At 36.2% G+C, this 13,819-nt stretch overlaps 1 protein-coding gene across 2 annotated transcripts in view; it reads right to left on the minus strand.

The window, feature by feature from the left end:
* Nucleotides 1-13,819, minus strand: part of NDC80 (NDC80 kinetochore complex component) — a 61,069-nt gene that overhangs the window by 14,840 nt on the left and 32,410 nt on the right. For both annotated transcript variants that reach the window (XM_047828321.1, XM_047828322.1), the window contains exons 13-14: nucleotides 12,599-12,688; nucleotides 603-695 (exon numbers count right to left, since the gene is read on the minus strand). In XM_047828321.1, the coding sequence (XP_047684277.1) occupies nucleotides 603-695; nucleotides 12,599-12,688 (183 nt within the window). The remainder of the gene's footprint in view (nucleotides 1-602; nucleotides 696-12,598; nucleotides 12,689-13,819) is intronic.

Genomic DNA, 13,819 nt, shown 5'->3' on the forward strand with positions numbered 1-13,819 from the left:
AGAGATAAGTTTTCAATTCCTGCTACTTTTTTGGTGTAACCAAGTAAATAATATTGGTATGACTAAAATTTTCACCTAAATTGGATAGGTGGTAATGAACAGTCACATGAGTGCTTCCCTAAGTAAAATGCTGGCCAGAAAGGGGATGAATTAGAGGTGGTGGGAAATGAACCCACATTCTAGATTTCATACAAATGGTCTTTGAAATTTGGTCAAAATAGTCAGTTTGCAATGACTCTTTACAGGCTATCCCACATACACAGGCCTTACTGGAGGTTTATGCTTTAGGAGTACTTAACACTAAATCTCTATAAAAGGTAGAAGAGATTATTTTTAAAGCATGTTTTGGTCTTACAAGCACGCAGAATCTTATAAGCAAGTCTAAAATATTAATTAGACAGTAAACATGTTCTAGGATATAACAGCCCAATTCCAGAAAAAAATCCTTTAAAAGAACAAAATAACTCTTTAAAATAAACTTTGGAAGATGAGACTAAAACACAAGTTATAGGATATGGCTTAGAGATTCAGTTAGATGTCGGAACATGTAAATATTATGACATAGTTTGGCTCACCTATATAGACTATGACAAAGTTCTTACCTTAACTTTTTGTTGGTAAAGATCATCCAGCTTTTGAACTTCTTCTTTCAGAGTTCTTACACCTCTCCTGCTTTCTGTTATCATTGTATTTAACTTGGGGAAAAAAAGTTTGGTTGAGAAATCACAACCATACATCAAAAACATCTTAATAAGTTATAGAACTTTCATATTATCAAGTCTACTAACTGAACCATGTTATTCTCACCTATCATTTATACCCCAAATTTATTATTCCCCAAAGAGGAATTTCAAACAACAACAAAAAAACTTATGTTTTTTAACATATAATACTTAAATGCAGAGTGGCATTAGTTAGGAATAAAAAATGTGGCTTAATTCTCAGTAAAATAATGATACCAATAACTTCTTCCACTAGTAGCTGTGGGAGTGTCTTTAAGCTCTATACTGTAACAATATTATACATATTACATATACTCTTAACATTTTAATATTAATTTATTAGTACATATAAGTTGTTTTGCCGTCTAGTTTTGAAGTCTAGGTTTACTTAGACTTGATCTATTTTGTTAGCTATCTAGTTTCCCATTTGTTTACTTTCTAGGAGAAAAGAGAAGTATGAATAGTGATTTCATTGGATGTCTGCTAACTGGTTATTAGTCAGTGCTTCCTTCCAAAAAGTAATAAAGTAACCACATTTAGTCTTATTAAACTTTGAGCTTTAAGATCTGTTGAAACCAAAACTAAAGAAAAAAAAGTGTTTCCAAAGTTCAATTCCTGTCAACAAGTGCTAATACCAGGTGATACCAGTAATTAATATGGAACGTTTTCCAGCTAGACCAAGAAGGTATTTCTTGCATGAAACAGAATATAGCAAAATGTATAAATAAGCTGGATATATTTTTTTTAAGTTTATTTATTTTTGAGAGAGAGTGAGAGAGCGAGCGAGCACAAGCTGGGGAGGGGCAGAGAGGAGAGACAGAATCCAAAGCAGGCTCCAAGCCATCAGTGCAGAGCCTGACGTGAGGCTCGAACTCACGAACTATGAGATCATGACCTGAGTCAAAACCAAGAGTCGGACCCTCAACTGACTGCGCCACCCAGGCGCCCTGCTGGATCCTTCCTTAAAAGAACAATTCAACACATATATGAAGTTATAAAAAAATTATGTTTATATATATATTTGGGAAAAATTTAATGAAGCAATTGTTATTTGGTAAAAGATAGGATGGTAAAATGACTACATATTTATTAAAAAAACTTGCATATACTTCACATTCAATTATCAAAGTCCGTTGGTAAGGAATATTCTTTTCCTATTTTACAAATGAGAAGAGTTGGCTAGAATAAATGCTATTCGCTTAGGATCATGCAACCAGCATATGCCCCGAACTCCAAACTACATGTTCTACTAACTCCAAGGACTTTTCTATACCACCTGACTTTCAAGTTATTTTAAAGGATGGAGTTACTGAAGCTACTGTTGGGCAGGAAAAAATTTTCTCTGCCATTAAAATTCTTTTGGCTGATCTAAGAATTAAACTGACATGAGACCGATTAACAGGAGAGAATCAAATTTAATTTCGTATGTATGGGGAATCCACAAAGATATGAGATTCTAAAGACAGGCAAAATGAAGTATGAGTGTTATCCTGAACTAAGGATAAGGGTAGGGGCCTGGGACTTCAAGAAAAGGACAGCAATTCATGGGAAGATGAAAAGAGTAAGTGTTTGTTGAACAAATGTTTGCTGGGCCACACAGACACAATGGGACACAGAAAGGAATTTTAACAAAGGGACTTTGCTAAGTTCCTCCCTGTCTACCACCCCCAGTTTATATTATACTGTAGTTATCTGTGGTGATAGCTGTCTTCTGGGAGCAGATCCTTTAAATTCTTTTAGGCAGTTAGGGGATGGAGATCAAAGTTTCTGAGTCTTTTGGGCCTTGAATGTTTTCAGCTCTAAATAAGCTGCATGCCAAATGGCACATCTTGGGACAATTTGCCCTTGGCCTTGACACTATAAACTTCCAGTCTAAAGACATGTTATTTCTGAAATAACTACTAAATTAAACAAGTTGTTGCATTAAGTTTACCTGCAATAAGACCAATGGACACCCAAATAACCAGACTTCCACTAGGCTGTCATGTTTGGTCAAAATCATGTTTACTTATCTCTGAGCAGCTTCTACCTTCCATGTAAGCTTTATCAAAGTTTCATCAACTGAACATTCCCCTCTCCAGTTACAAAAATATACATTTCCATGGTGGCAAATAAGGAAAAGCTTAAAGAAAATAACAATTACCAATAATACTACAATCCCAAATAACCACTATTAATATTTGGCATACTTCTTCTAGTATTTTTCATTCATTCATTCATTCATTCATTCACTCATTCATTCAATAAGCAAGTGTCCAGCAGTTTATAAGCAAAGAAGATATCATTAGTTACTTTAATTAGATGATTTTTTTTCTTCTGTCATTGAGAAGACAGAAGCCACTAGAATAGAATTCCATCACTTCTTGCCTTCAGTCAACCCAACCAAAATATTTGTTTGAGACCTTTCCTTCTTCCTTCCAGTCAGTTTCAGGATGCAGGACACCCATTTTACTCATGAAGATAAGCAACACATTTAGCTCTTTTCTGGACCCCAAGCCTTCATATTTCTTCATGAACCATATTCAAACCCATCAATCCTTTTTGATCATAATTTCTTTTTTTTTTTTAAGAATATTTTTTTTAATTTTTTTTTTCAACGTTTTTTATTTATTTTTGGGACAGAGAGAGACAGAGCATGAATGGGGGAGGGGCAGAGAGAGAGGGAGACACAGAATCGGAAACAGGCTCCAGGCTCTGAGCCATCAGCCCAGAGCCCGACGCGGGGCTCGAACTCACAGACCGCGAGGTCGTGACCTGGCTGAAGTCGGACTTGGACGCTTAACCGACTGCGCCACCCAGGCGCTCCTGATCATAATTTCTTAAACTTTACTATCTTTCCCTTGAATGCACTCATCTTAAAAACAATTTTTTTAATGTTTATTTATTATTGAAAGACAGAGCAAGACAGAGCATGAGCATGGGAGGGGCAGAGAGAGGAGGAGACAGAGAATTTGAAGCAGACTCCAGGCTCTGAGTTGTTAGCACAGAGCCTGACGTGGGGCTCGAACCCACCAACTGCAAGATCATGACCTGGGCCCAAGTTGGATGCCCAACCGACTGAGCCACCCAGGCGCCCCTGAACGCACTCATCTTTAAAACCAAACAACTCCCTCCCCAACCAAAAAACCCCACTGCACAAAAATGAAAACCTTTTCCATATACCACTTCCTATTATTCCATTTTCTTTCCTCAGACCCAAAGTTTTGTGATAGTCTAATTTGTAGTAGTTCATAGAGAGTAGACTATTCATATTCTACAGCATCTTCCTCTACTACCATTAAACTTCAGTCTATAATAATATGCTTTCTGGCTCCTCTGCTTCACGAAGTTGCTTTTGCAGATATCACCAGTAACATCTCAATTACTAAAGTCAATGAACACCTTTCAGACTTAATCTTATTAGATATCTATCTAACATTTGTAGTTGCTGATCACTCCCTCCTGAAATTCCCTTCCTTGGTTTCTATGACCATGGAAGCTCCTAGTTTTCTCTTTTAAGTTTTGAGAGGTCCTTCTAATTCTTCCTTACAGATTTCTCTTTCTCTGCTTGTACTTTGGTAGTGGATGTTCTCCCAGGATTCTGATCTTTGCTGTATTCTTATCTATTCACTTGTGAGAGCTCTCTTTCTCTCTCTTTCTGTCTCTCTCTCATTTTCACACCTGAAAGATCTCCTGGCTTTAATTACTACATGCTAAGAGATACTTATTTACAACTATGCCCAAACTTCAACTTCCTACAGGGCATTCTCCACTTTGATGTCCTAGAGACCTGAAACTCAGCATACCCCAGCCTGAAATTCTTCTATACCCTTCTCTTGTATTCTTTATCAACGTTCTAGAATATCACCACTGAAAGATCCTCTTCTTGACCAAACCATTCATGCTCTCCTGAACTCTTCTTTCTTTTTTTAAATATTTATTTATTTTTGAGAGACACAGAGCATGAGTGGGGATGGGCGCAGAGAGAGAGAGAGAGAGAGAGAGAGAGAGAGAGAGAGAGAGGGAGATACAGAATCTGAAGCAGGCTTCGGGTTCTGAGCTGTCAGCACAAAGCTCGATAGGGGCTTGAACTCACAAACTGCAAGATCATGACCTGAGCTAAAGTCAGACACCTAAATGACTGTGCCACCCAGGTGCCCCTGACCTCTCTTTCTGGCTTGTGTTTGTCCTCTATATTGTTCAGATTTAGTAAGAACCATGCTAAGACAATTTAATCAGAATCCCTAACCTCAATATCTAATCAGGTTCCTCATTCTCCAACATCTCCCAGTTGATATCTGATCACCTTGACCTGGCTTCAGTATAAACCCTATTAGGTCGGTTTAGACAGAATCCTCCCTTAACCCTAGCATTTCCCTCAGTAAATTTTTATCCACTGATCTGCACACTACTCCTTGGTTATTAATTCCCAGTTTTTCTTTCAGTTGTACTTGGAGATAAGCCCAATGTTTCTCACCTACTATAAAACTTCTTTGTAATAGCTCCCCCTTGAATAAAGTCTACCTTACCACCATTAAGTGTCATGGCTAATTTTTCTTTTCCTTTAACAGCATATACCAAAGGTGGACACCTGCATTCTTAATTTCTTTCTTCCTTAACCTTCACATCCAAATAGACCACTAAATTACATAGTCTCAATCTTTATATTTCTTTTTTCCATTGTCACTGCAATAGCCTTGGTTTGAGGCTTTACTTATCACTCAGGATACTGTTAGGTCTCTTAACTGTGTGTCTCTAGTTTCATGTACCTCTAACTTAGTCTTCAAAATGCCAACATCGTGGGCTTACTAAAATACACAGGTGTTGGGGCACTTGGGTGGCTCAGTTGGTTAAGCGTCTGACTTTGGCTCAGGTCATGATCTTATGGTTGATGCATTTGAGCCCCGCATTGGGCTCTGTGCTGACAGCTCAGAACCTGGAGCCTGCTTCCGATTCTGTGTCTCCCTCCCTCTCTCTCAAAAATAAAAGAAACATTAAAAAAAAAAAATACACAGGTGTTCTGCTTTCTCTTAAAAATCTTCAATGGTATCTGGTGCCTACAGAATAAGAATGCAACCAGTAATCAAGAACAGCAAGCTCCAGGGCACCTGAGTGGCTAAGTAGGTTAAATGTTCAACTCTTGGTTTTGGCTTAGGTCATGATCTCAAGGTTCATGAGATTGAGTCCTGCTGTGAGAACGGAGCCTGAGTGGGATTCTGTCTGTCCCTCCCTGCTTGTATGCTCTCCCTCTCTCAAAATAAATAAACTTAAAAAAGAAAAAAAAAAAAAAAAAGAATAGACAAGTTCCTTCATAACTATGTTTTTGTTTCTCCAGATCTAATTGCAGTTTCAACCTTCCCCAGGGATGTAATCTTAACAGGTCAAGTCTGGAATTTGTTAGCACCAATGAGGTAATAATCTGCCTAATAAGACCATTTTGTTCCTCAAGGGGAGGTGACTTTGCCTGAAATAATCCTCTTTTTTGGTTTATGACTTCCTTGTCCTGCCTTTAAAAACTTTCCTTTCTATAGTCCTTTGAAGCTCTTTTCTCTTTGTTAAATGGGATGCTGCCTGATTCATGAACTGTTGAACAAAGCCAATTAGATCTTTAAATTTACTCACTTCTTTACAAAACTAGATATGCAGCCCTAGAGACAATACAAAATTCATCTATTTTTATTTTAAACAATCCCCAAACCTCCTCTATTTATCTTAAATGACTTGTAACTTGTATTCTTTCCTGGTGCCTTTGAGATGTACATGTTAAAGTACAACTTCAGGAAGGTAATTTTTATCAAGAAAAAAAATGAAAAACACAAGTTATAAGGTCTCTGTTTACATGTTTATGTGTGTCTATTATATGTGTGTTATAGATGTGTGGTATTTTCTGCCTCTGGACGGTCTTACTAAAATTAGTCTGTAAAAAAGCTCTATTTAACTGGACTTAAATAAGTGCTTAAAGTATTCATAAAAATTGTTAAAATATAATAGAAACTAACCCAAATGCTTTCTTTCTTTCTTTTTTTTTTTTTAAGTTTTTTATTTTGATAGAGCAGAGGAGGGGCAAAGAGAGAGGGAGAGAGAGAATCCCAGGCAGGCTCAGCACTGTCAGCACAGAGCCTGATGCAGGGCTGGAACTCATGAACTGTGAGATTGTAACCTGAGCAAAACCCAAGAGTCAGATGCTTAACCGACTGGGCCACTCAGGCACCCCTAACCCAAATGCTTTCTGAATGCATATCACGTAAGTGCTTAAGTTAGCTTAACTTTGTTGATTTAATTAAAATAAACCTTCCTTAAGAGTTATCAACATTGAATAAAATACTTACATACAAGTCTTATTCCACCTGGGCTTATCAATCAAATGAGTTAATGTTATCTGTTACAAAATTTGTCAGCAAGAAAAATTAGCTTGGGCTGATGGGTGACTTTGTTTAATAAACTTTTGGTGGGTAAACTAAACATAGTAAACGGGCACCTGGGTGGCTCAGTCAATTAAGCATCTGACTCTTGATCTCAATCAGGTCATAATCATTTGGTTTGTGAGTTAGAGTCTTAGCACAGAGCCTGCTTGGCATTCTGCATCTCTCTCTCTCTCTCCAAATAAATAAATAAACTTTAAAAATGTTACAAAATAAACACAGTAAATAACAAGTATATTAAATGGATGTAAACTAGATAAAAAGTTTTTAGGAGAATTTTTAAATAGTTTTCCCAAATCTTTTTTTTTAACCTGGAACTTTAAAGTTTTGCTAGGTTAAGTTAAACGATGAGTTGCGTTAAATTCATTCACTATTCATATTATTTCCAAATAAGATAAAATACTGAAACATTAATTACTGAATATCGGTTTATCCACTTTTTACTTCCTTTTACAGAGGAACTATAAAGCTATGTGGGTCTACTAGTAAACATGTGTTATGCTGCTCTGACAAATCTTCTGTGAGAAAGCACATGTTTCTTAAAGTCATAAAAAAGTATTTATTAGTCTGCTAATTCATATAATGGTAATGGAAAAGATAATTTATAAATTCTTACTTAGATTTCACTAGAAATTAAAAGTTTCCGAGGGTTAAAAATTCTACTATGTGTAACTGAAATTGCTAGAAATAATAAGGGAAACACATTCTATGTGTGGTCAGGGTTGGCTGATTAGAAAGCATTTAGGGGCTGTTGTGTGGCTCAGTCGGTTAAGTGTCCAAATCTTGATTTTGGCTCAGCTCATGATCTCACGGTTTGCGAGTTTGAGCCCCGGATCAGGGTCTTGGGATTCTCTTCCCTCCTTCTCTGCCCCTCCCCTGTTCTCTCTCTCTCTCTCTCAAATAAACATTAAAAAAAAAAAAAAAAAAAAAAAGAATACATTTAATTAAGTAAAAGAGTTTTAATATAAAAAATAAGCTAGTACAAACTTAGAATGTGGTTTTCTTTCTGTTAATAGAGCAAAGTTTTCTTACATTACTGGTCCACTCTTATTTAGAAATTTAAGCAAACTTTTTTCTTAACTTTTAAAGTAATCTGACTAGGGGCGCCTGGGTGGCGCAGTCGGTTAAGCGTCCGACTTCAGCCAGGTCACGATCTCGCGGTCCGTGAGTTCGAGCCCCGCGTCAGGCTCTGGGCTGATGGCTCAGAGCCTGGAGCCTGTTTCTGATTCTGTGTCTCCCTCTCTCTCTGCCCCTCCCCTGTTCATGCTCTGTCTCTCTCTGTCCCAAAAATAAACAAAAACATTGAAAAAAAAAAAAGTAATCTGCCTAGAAAGCAAAGATTTTGTTTTCTTAAAATAATTTCCTGTGTTGTTTTTATCAGGTCTTTGATTACTTAAGAAAGCTGAGCATTCTCTACTAGAAGAGCTAAGTTTTACTTATAACTATTTTACTTTCTGTATTTGTCTGTGAAGTCTTTGTCACCATAGTTAAATGGATAACTAAGTATTATTTCACAGTGACCTATGATCTTATTTGACAAAGTATCTTAAAACCTCTTGATACTCCTACAAACTTCTCCAAAGCGAACTAACTTTTCAACCTCAAACTAACTTTAAGATTTTCTGGAGGGCTTCTAGAACCTCCCAAAAGACTTGTTATCTCTCCAGAAAAAGAAGAGATGCTAAACTAATTAGGCTTATTTGATATGTTAAATTATGCGGGAAGTATTGTCAAGTAAGAAGACTAAACTTTCTTTCTATTGTATTTATGTAAATATGTTTTCTAGAAATTGTACTAAATTCCCAAAGTCTAATATATCTTGGTATAGTGTTATCAGTCATAATTTCACTTATTATCTTAAAATATTCCATGTTACTGAAATAACCAACTTTCCTTGTCAATTCCATTACAGTGAACTTTAATCAGATTTCAACAATGGACATTTTTACAAGTCTTTTGTCATTCACAGACTGTTATTGTTTTACCCTGATACTCTGCAATAGTTTCCTGCAAAAATACTTCATCTTCAAGGAGATGTAAGGAAAGGGCTTTTGACAAGTACAGATTTCTGATAACTTTATGATCATAAAACTGAACTGGGTAAGAATTTCCAAAACTAACAGTAAACTGTATTCAAGTATAATAAGAATTAGTAACATGGAACTGAATGAACTGAGGAGGATGATAACTTTTTATGATTTGTTGTTTGAAATGCTGTTGTCTAATGTTTTGCTTTTCCAGATTTAAGGACACCTTTGTCTTAAGATATGTAGGATTTACAACAATTTGGTTATATGTGTGTGTGTGTGTGTGTGTGTATATATATATATACATATATATATATATACATATACATATATATATATATGTTTAAAGTTTATGTATCTGGGTGGGGGAGAGGCAGAGAGAGAGAGGGAGAGAGAATCCCAAGTAGGCTCTGCACTTGTCAGCACAGAGCCCAAGGCAGGGCTCCATCCCACAAACCATGAGATCATGACTTGAGCCAAGATCAAGAGTCAGAGGTTTAACCAAGACTGAGCCACCCCGACACTCCTAAAGTATATCTTTATAAGCAATGATGAAACATTTACTTTTTCTACCTGGTCCAGATTTTGGAAACTCTTTTGAGTATTCTTTTCATGATAATACAGTTATTTGTATAAGTTCATTAACAATCTGTCTCCTTGTAATAAGACACGCAATTGGAAATATTGGGTATATTATCAAAGCTTTGATTGGATTTTCATATTTGAGAGAGGTTTGCATAGACTCATATATGACTGGACACTCTTAAGGAACTAAGGTTGACTTTAAGGGACTTTAAGGTTGACTTTAAGGGACTTAAAAGACTTTAAGGTTGACTTTATTCAACCTAACTGCAATTTCAACCTTCCCCAGGAATATAATCTTAACAGGTCAGTCTGGAGTTTCTGGTTAGCACCACTGAGGTAATCCACCTCATAAGACCCTTTTGTCTTTCAAAGGGAGGTGAAATCTTGCCTGAAATGATCCTTTTGTGTGTATGTGTGTGACTTTCTTGTTCTGTATTAAAAATTGTTTTCCTTTCTGTAGTCCTTTAGAGTTTCTAATTGTTAAATGGAATACTGCCCAATTCATGAATTGCTGAGTAAAGTCAATTAGATCTTCAAATTTACCCAGTTGAAATTTTAGCATTTAATTATTTTAATTCATTAATTTACGTTTAGTCATTACTATGTCAAATAGCTATTTTATCTTATGCCATCTTAATTTGGTTAAATTGTCAAATTTAAGAAATAGTTTAATCTTCAGTCGCTGAAGCATATGATATTACTAATCATTTCTTTTTTCCCCTAGTTTTGATATAATGTATATATACCACTGTATAGGTGTAAGGTGTATATGATATTGGGGGGGGGGAGGGAGGAGGGAGGGGGGAGGGGGGCAGGGGGGAGAGAGAGGGGGGGAGAGAGAGAGAGAGAGAGAGAGAGAGAGAGAGAGAGAAAACTAACACTACAATAAGTAGTCGAGTTAAAATCAGGACTTTCTTGAAAGTCTTCCCTACTTTGGCTTTTGGCTTTTATAGCATTTTCTCTTCCAGTGATCTCCAACTATTTTGTCCACTTCTAAGAGTTTTCCTCATAATCTCCTTCCTTGAATTGCTTAAGTGGTGCTATTTCTCAAGATTTAATCCTCTGCCACTTTCCTCTACATATTCTAAGAAATATCACTCACATCTGGCTTCAAAGTATCATGTATATGGTAAAGACCCTGAAATGTATATTTTTAGACTTGATCTCTCCCCTATGTTCTGAATCTATTGTTTCAGCTTCCTTTTGGAGGTCTATGTTCTGTAAACAGTAAGCTCAACATCTCTAGTACTCTCCTGGTCACATGCACTCATTTTTTTCTCTGCAGGGTTACCCGCACCGGGAAAATGGAAGTCACTGTCAGTGCTTCTTTCTCTCTTAGCTTTAAAAGTCCATCAAAAATGCTTGGGTTCTACCTCAACATTTCCTAAACCTGTCCAGTTCCTTCTATTTGTACTTTGGTTTAACCTCTTAACAATTTTAGTTGCTTCCCCACAAGTCATTTTTTTCTATGCCCAAAGGGGTTTTGCAAAAATGCAAATCTGATTAGCATAACCGCAGGTCAGTCTTTTTCTCCAAATGGTAGTTTATATTTCATATAAACTTGTTATATTTACCTTTGGAATATTAATATTGGGCCTAGCCTATAGTACGCATCTTATAATCCCCATTTTGTTCACCCCCCTAAACTTCCTGCTTATAGCCCTTAAAAAGTTTCAAGTCTGGGATGCCTAGGTGGCTCAGTCAGTTGAGCGTCCAACTCTTGGTTCAGCTTGGGTCATGATCTTGTGGTTTGTGGGTTCAAGTCCTGTGCTGGGCTCTGTGCTGACAGCTTGCTTGGAATGCTCTCTTTGCACCTCCCCTGTTCTATCTCTTTCTCTCAAAATAAACAAACATTAAAAAAAGTTTTAAAAAGTTTCAATTCAGTTTGAAAATCTATAGGTTTAGTGCCCATTCCAACAGAAGAGAGAAATCAAACTGAAGGAAGCTAAGGGAAGACTTCATCTTGAATAACAGTCACATCTGTGGAGTACCTGTTAAAGCAGTCCCAATTCCTTCTTTCCAATGTGTGATGTTACAGAAACCCCAAATTATAATAATAGTAGTATCATGAAACTGCCCACTTATCTAATGTTACAAAGTTTACTATTTTTTTGATTGGAAATTCTTTCTAATACAAAGTAAATCTTGATATAATTTGTTAACATGTAAAAAACGTGGGTTAGGGGCGCCTGGGTGGCGCAGTCGGTTAAGCGTCCGACTTCAGCCAGGTCACGATCTCGCGGTCCGGGAGTTCGAGCCCCGCGTCAGGCTCTGGGCTGATGGCTCAGAGCCTGGAGCCTGCTTCCGATTCTGTGTCTCCCTCTCTCTCTGCCCCTCCCCCGTTCATGCTCTGTCTCTCTCTGTCCCAAAAATAAATAAACGTTGAAAAAAAAAAAAATTAAAAACGTGGGTTACTTGCATAATTATTCGTTTAATGCATAGGTTTTATTTCCAGATGAGAAAAAAAATTTCTATTCCAGGTAAAGATAGGATTTTGTATCTTGAAATGCCACAATAGTTCTTGAAGATACGAATTAACTGGGGTTTTCCTTCAATTATTTAGTATCACATAAACAATACCTTTTGTTTGCAGTTGAGAAGTAGCTTCTTAACTTTCCTTAATCAAGTATAACAATATTTAAAGATTATCAAATCAATAGTACTGTTCTCTCTGAGAGATATTGGTCATATCATGTTTCAAGTATCTTAGAAGCAGGAACTTTCTGAAACTTACTTTTGGAAATAGACTTTTTTTTTTAAAATTTTTATTTTATTTTTTTTTTAATTTTTTTTTTTTCAACGTTTATTTATTTTTTGGGACAGAGCCCCTTACTTTGCTTTTAATAACTGTTTTGTTACTTACTTGTTCTAAAGTATCCTCTAAGCTCATTTTTTTATTTAGAGCTTTATTAATTTCTTCTTCAGTTTGGTTCAACAGTTCCTTAAGTGGCACCTACAAAAGACATAGGATTAGGAGATCCATACAATATGTGAAATTACAAAATTTCTCATGAGGCATCTACACATTGCAATAGAAGGAGCCAATTTTGGAGGAAAAAAAAGTGAAGCTATGATATTTTTAAACTAAATCAATACATCAGAAATAAGACAATAAAACTAATTTTCAATGTAATTTTTCTAACTGTAGAATGCAACTTGCTTTTGCTTCTCAATACCTGGAAAATTTTAGATTTGCTTTATCCATTCTGGAGATTCACTGCTATTATTTAAACATTTTATAAGTATACTTATTTTAATGCAGTATCTTTCTTGAAAACAATTTGTATTTTTCTCTTAATCCTTTTCAACTGCTTAGTTTCACAATTATCTGCTTGTATTTCTTCTTTTTGCTATTCATTGGAACTCCACTATAATAGAAAAGACTTCAAACACAGCAAATATCCACCAGCAGGGAATGACTGAATAAGTTACACATGGAGGAGTCTGAGGCTGCAAAAAGAACTGGGAAGATCTTGAAATACAACTGCGGAGAGATAACCAGGGGAGGTTGTTCCGTGAAAAAAAGCAAGATGGGTGTCCAGAATAAGCAGATGTTTACCAGTTTATTTAAGTAATGATAAAAGTCGGGAACAGCCAGATGGGAGAGATGCAGAGCGTAAGGTACTCGGAAAGGGATGCAGAGCTTCCATGCCCTCTGGGTGTGCCACTCTCCCTACTTCTCCACATGTTCACCAGTCTTGAAGCTCATAATCTGCTTGCATTCCTTATGTTTGTCCTCTATTCTAATAGTTTCCCATCACTATTTTTTAATTGAGGTCAAACTCACTTTAAAATGGTTAAACTGAAATCATTAAGTTAAAATGAATTTAATATAAAACTACTTCTTTTAAAGTGTATAGTTTAGTGGCATTTAGTACAATGTTGTGTAACCACATCACCTCTTGTTCCAAATCATCTTCATCACCAAAAGAAAATTTTGTGTTACTATGTTTTTAGTAGGTCTTTTGAAGTTATTAATTGCAGAGTTTTAATTTTGGCTGCTCTTTTTCTTTGAAAGATGCAATGCCTTTTTAATCTAAGAACTTTTCTCCAAATATTATTTGTGACGGTTGGGTTGCACCTT

The sequence above is a fragment of the Prionailurus viverrinus genome, chromosome D3, assembly GCF_022837055.1.
Source record: "Prionailurus viverrinus isolate Anna chromosome D3, UM_Priviv_1.0, whole genome shotgun sequence".
Classification (NCBI taxonomy): domain Eukaryota; kingdom Metazoa; phylum Chordata; class Mammalia; order Carnivora; family Felidae; genus Prionailurus; species Prionailurus viverrinus.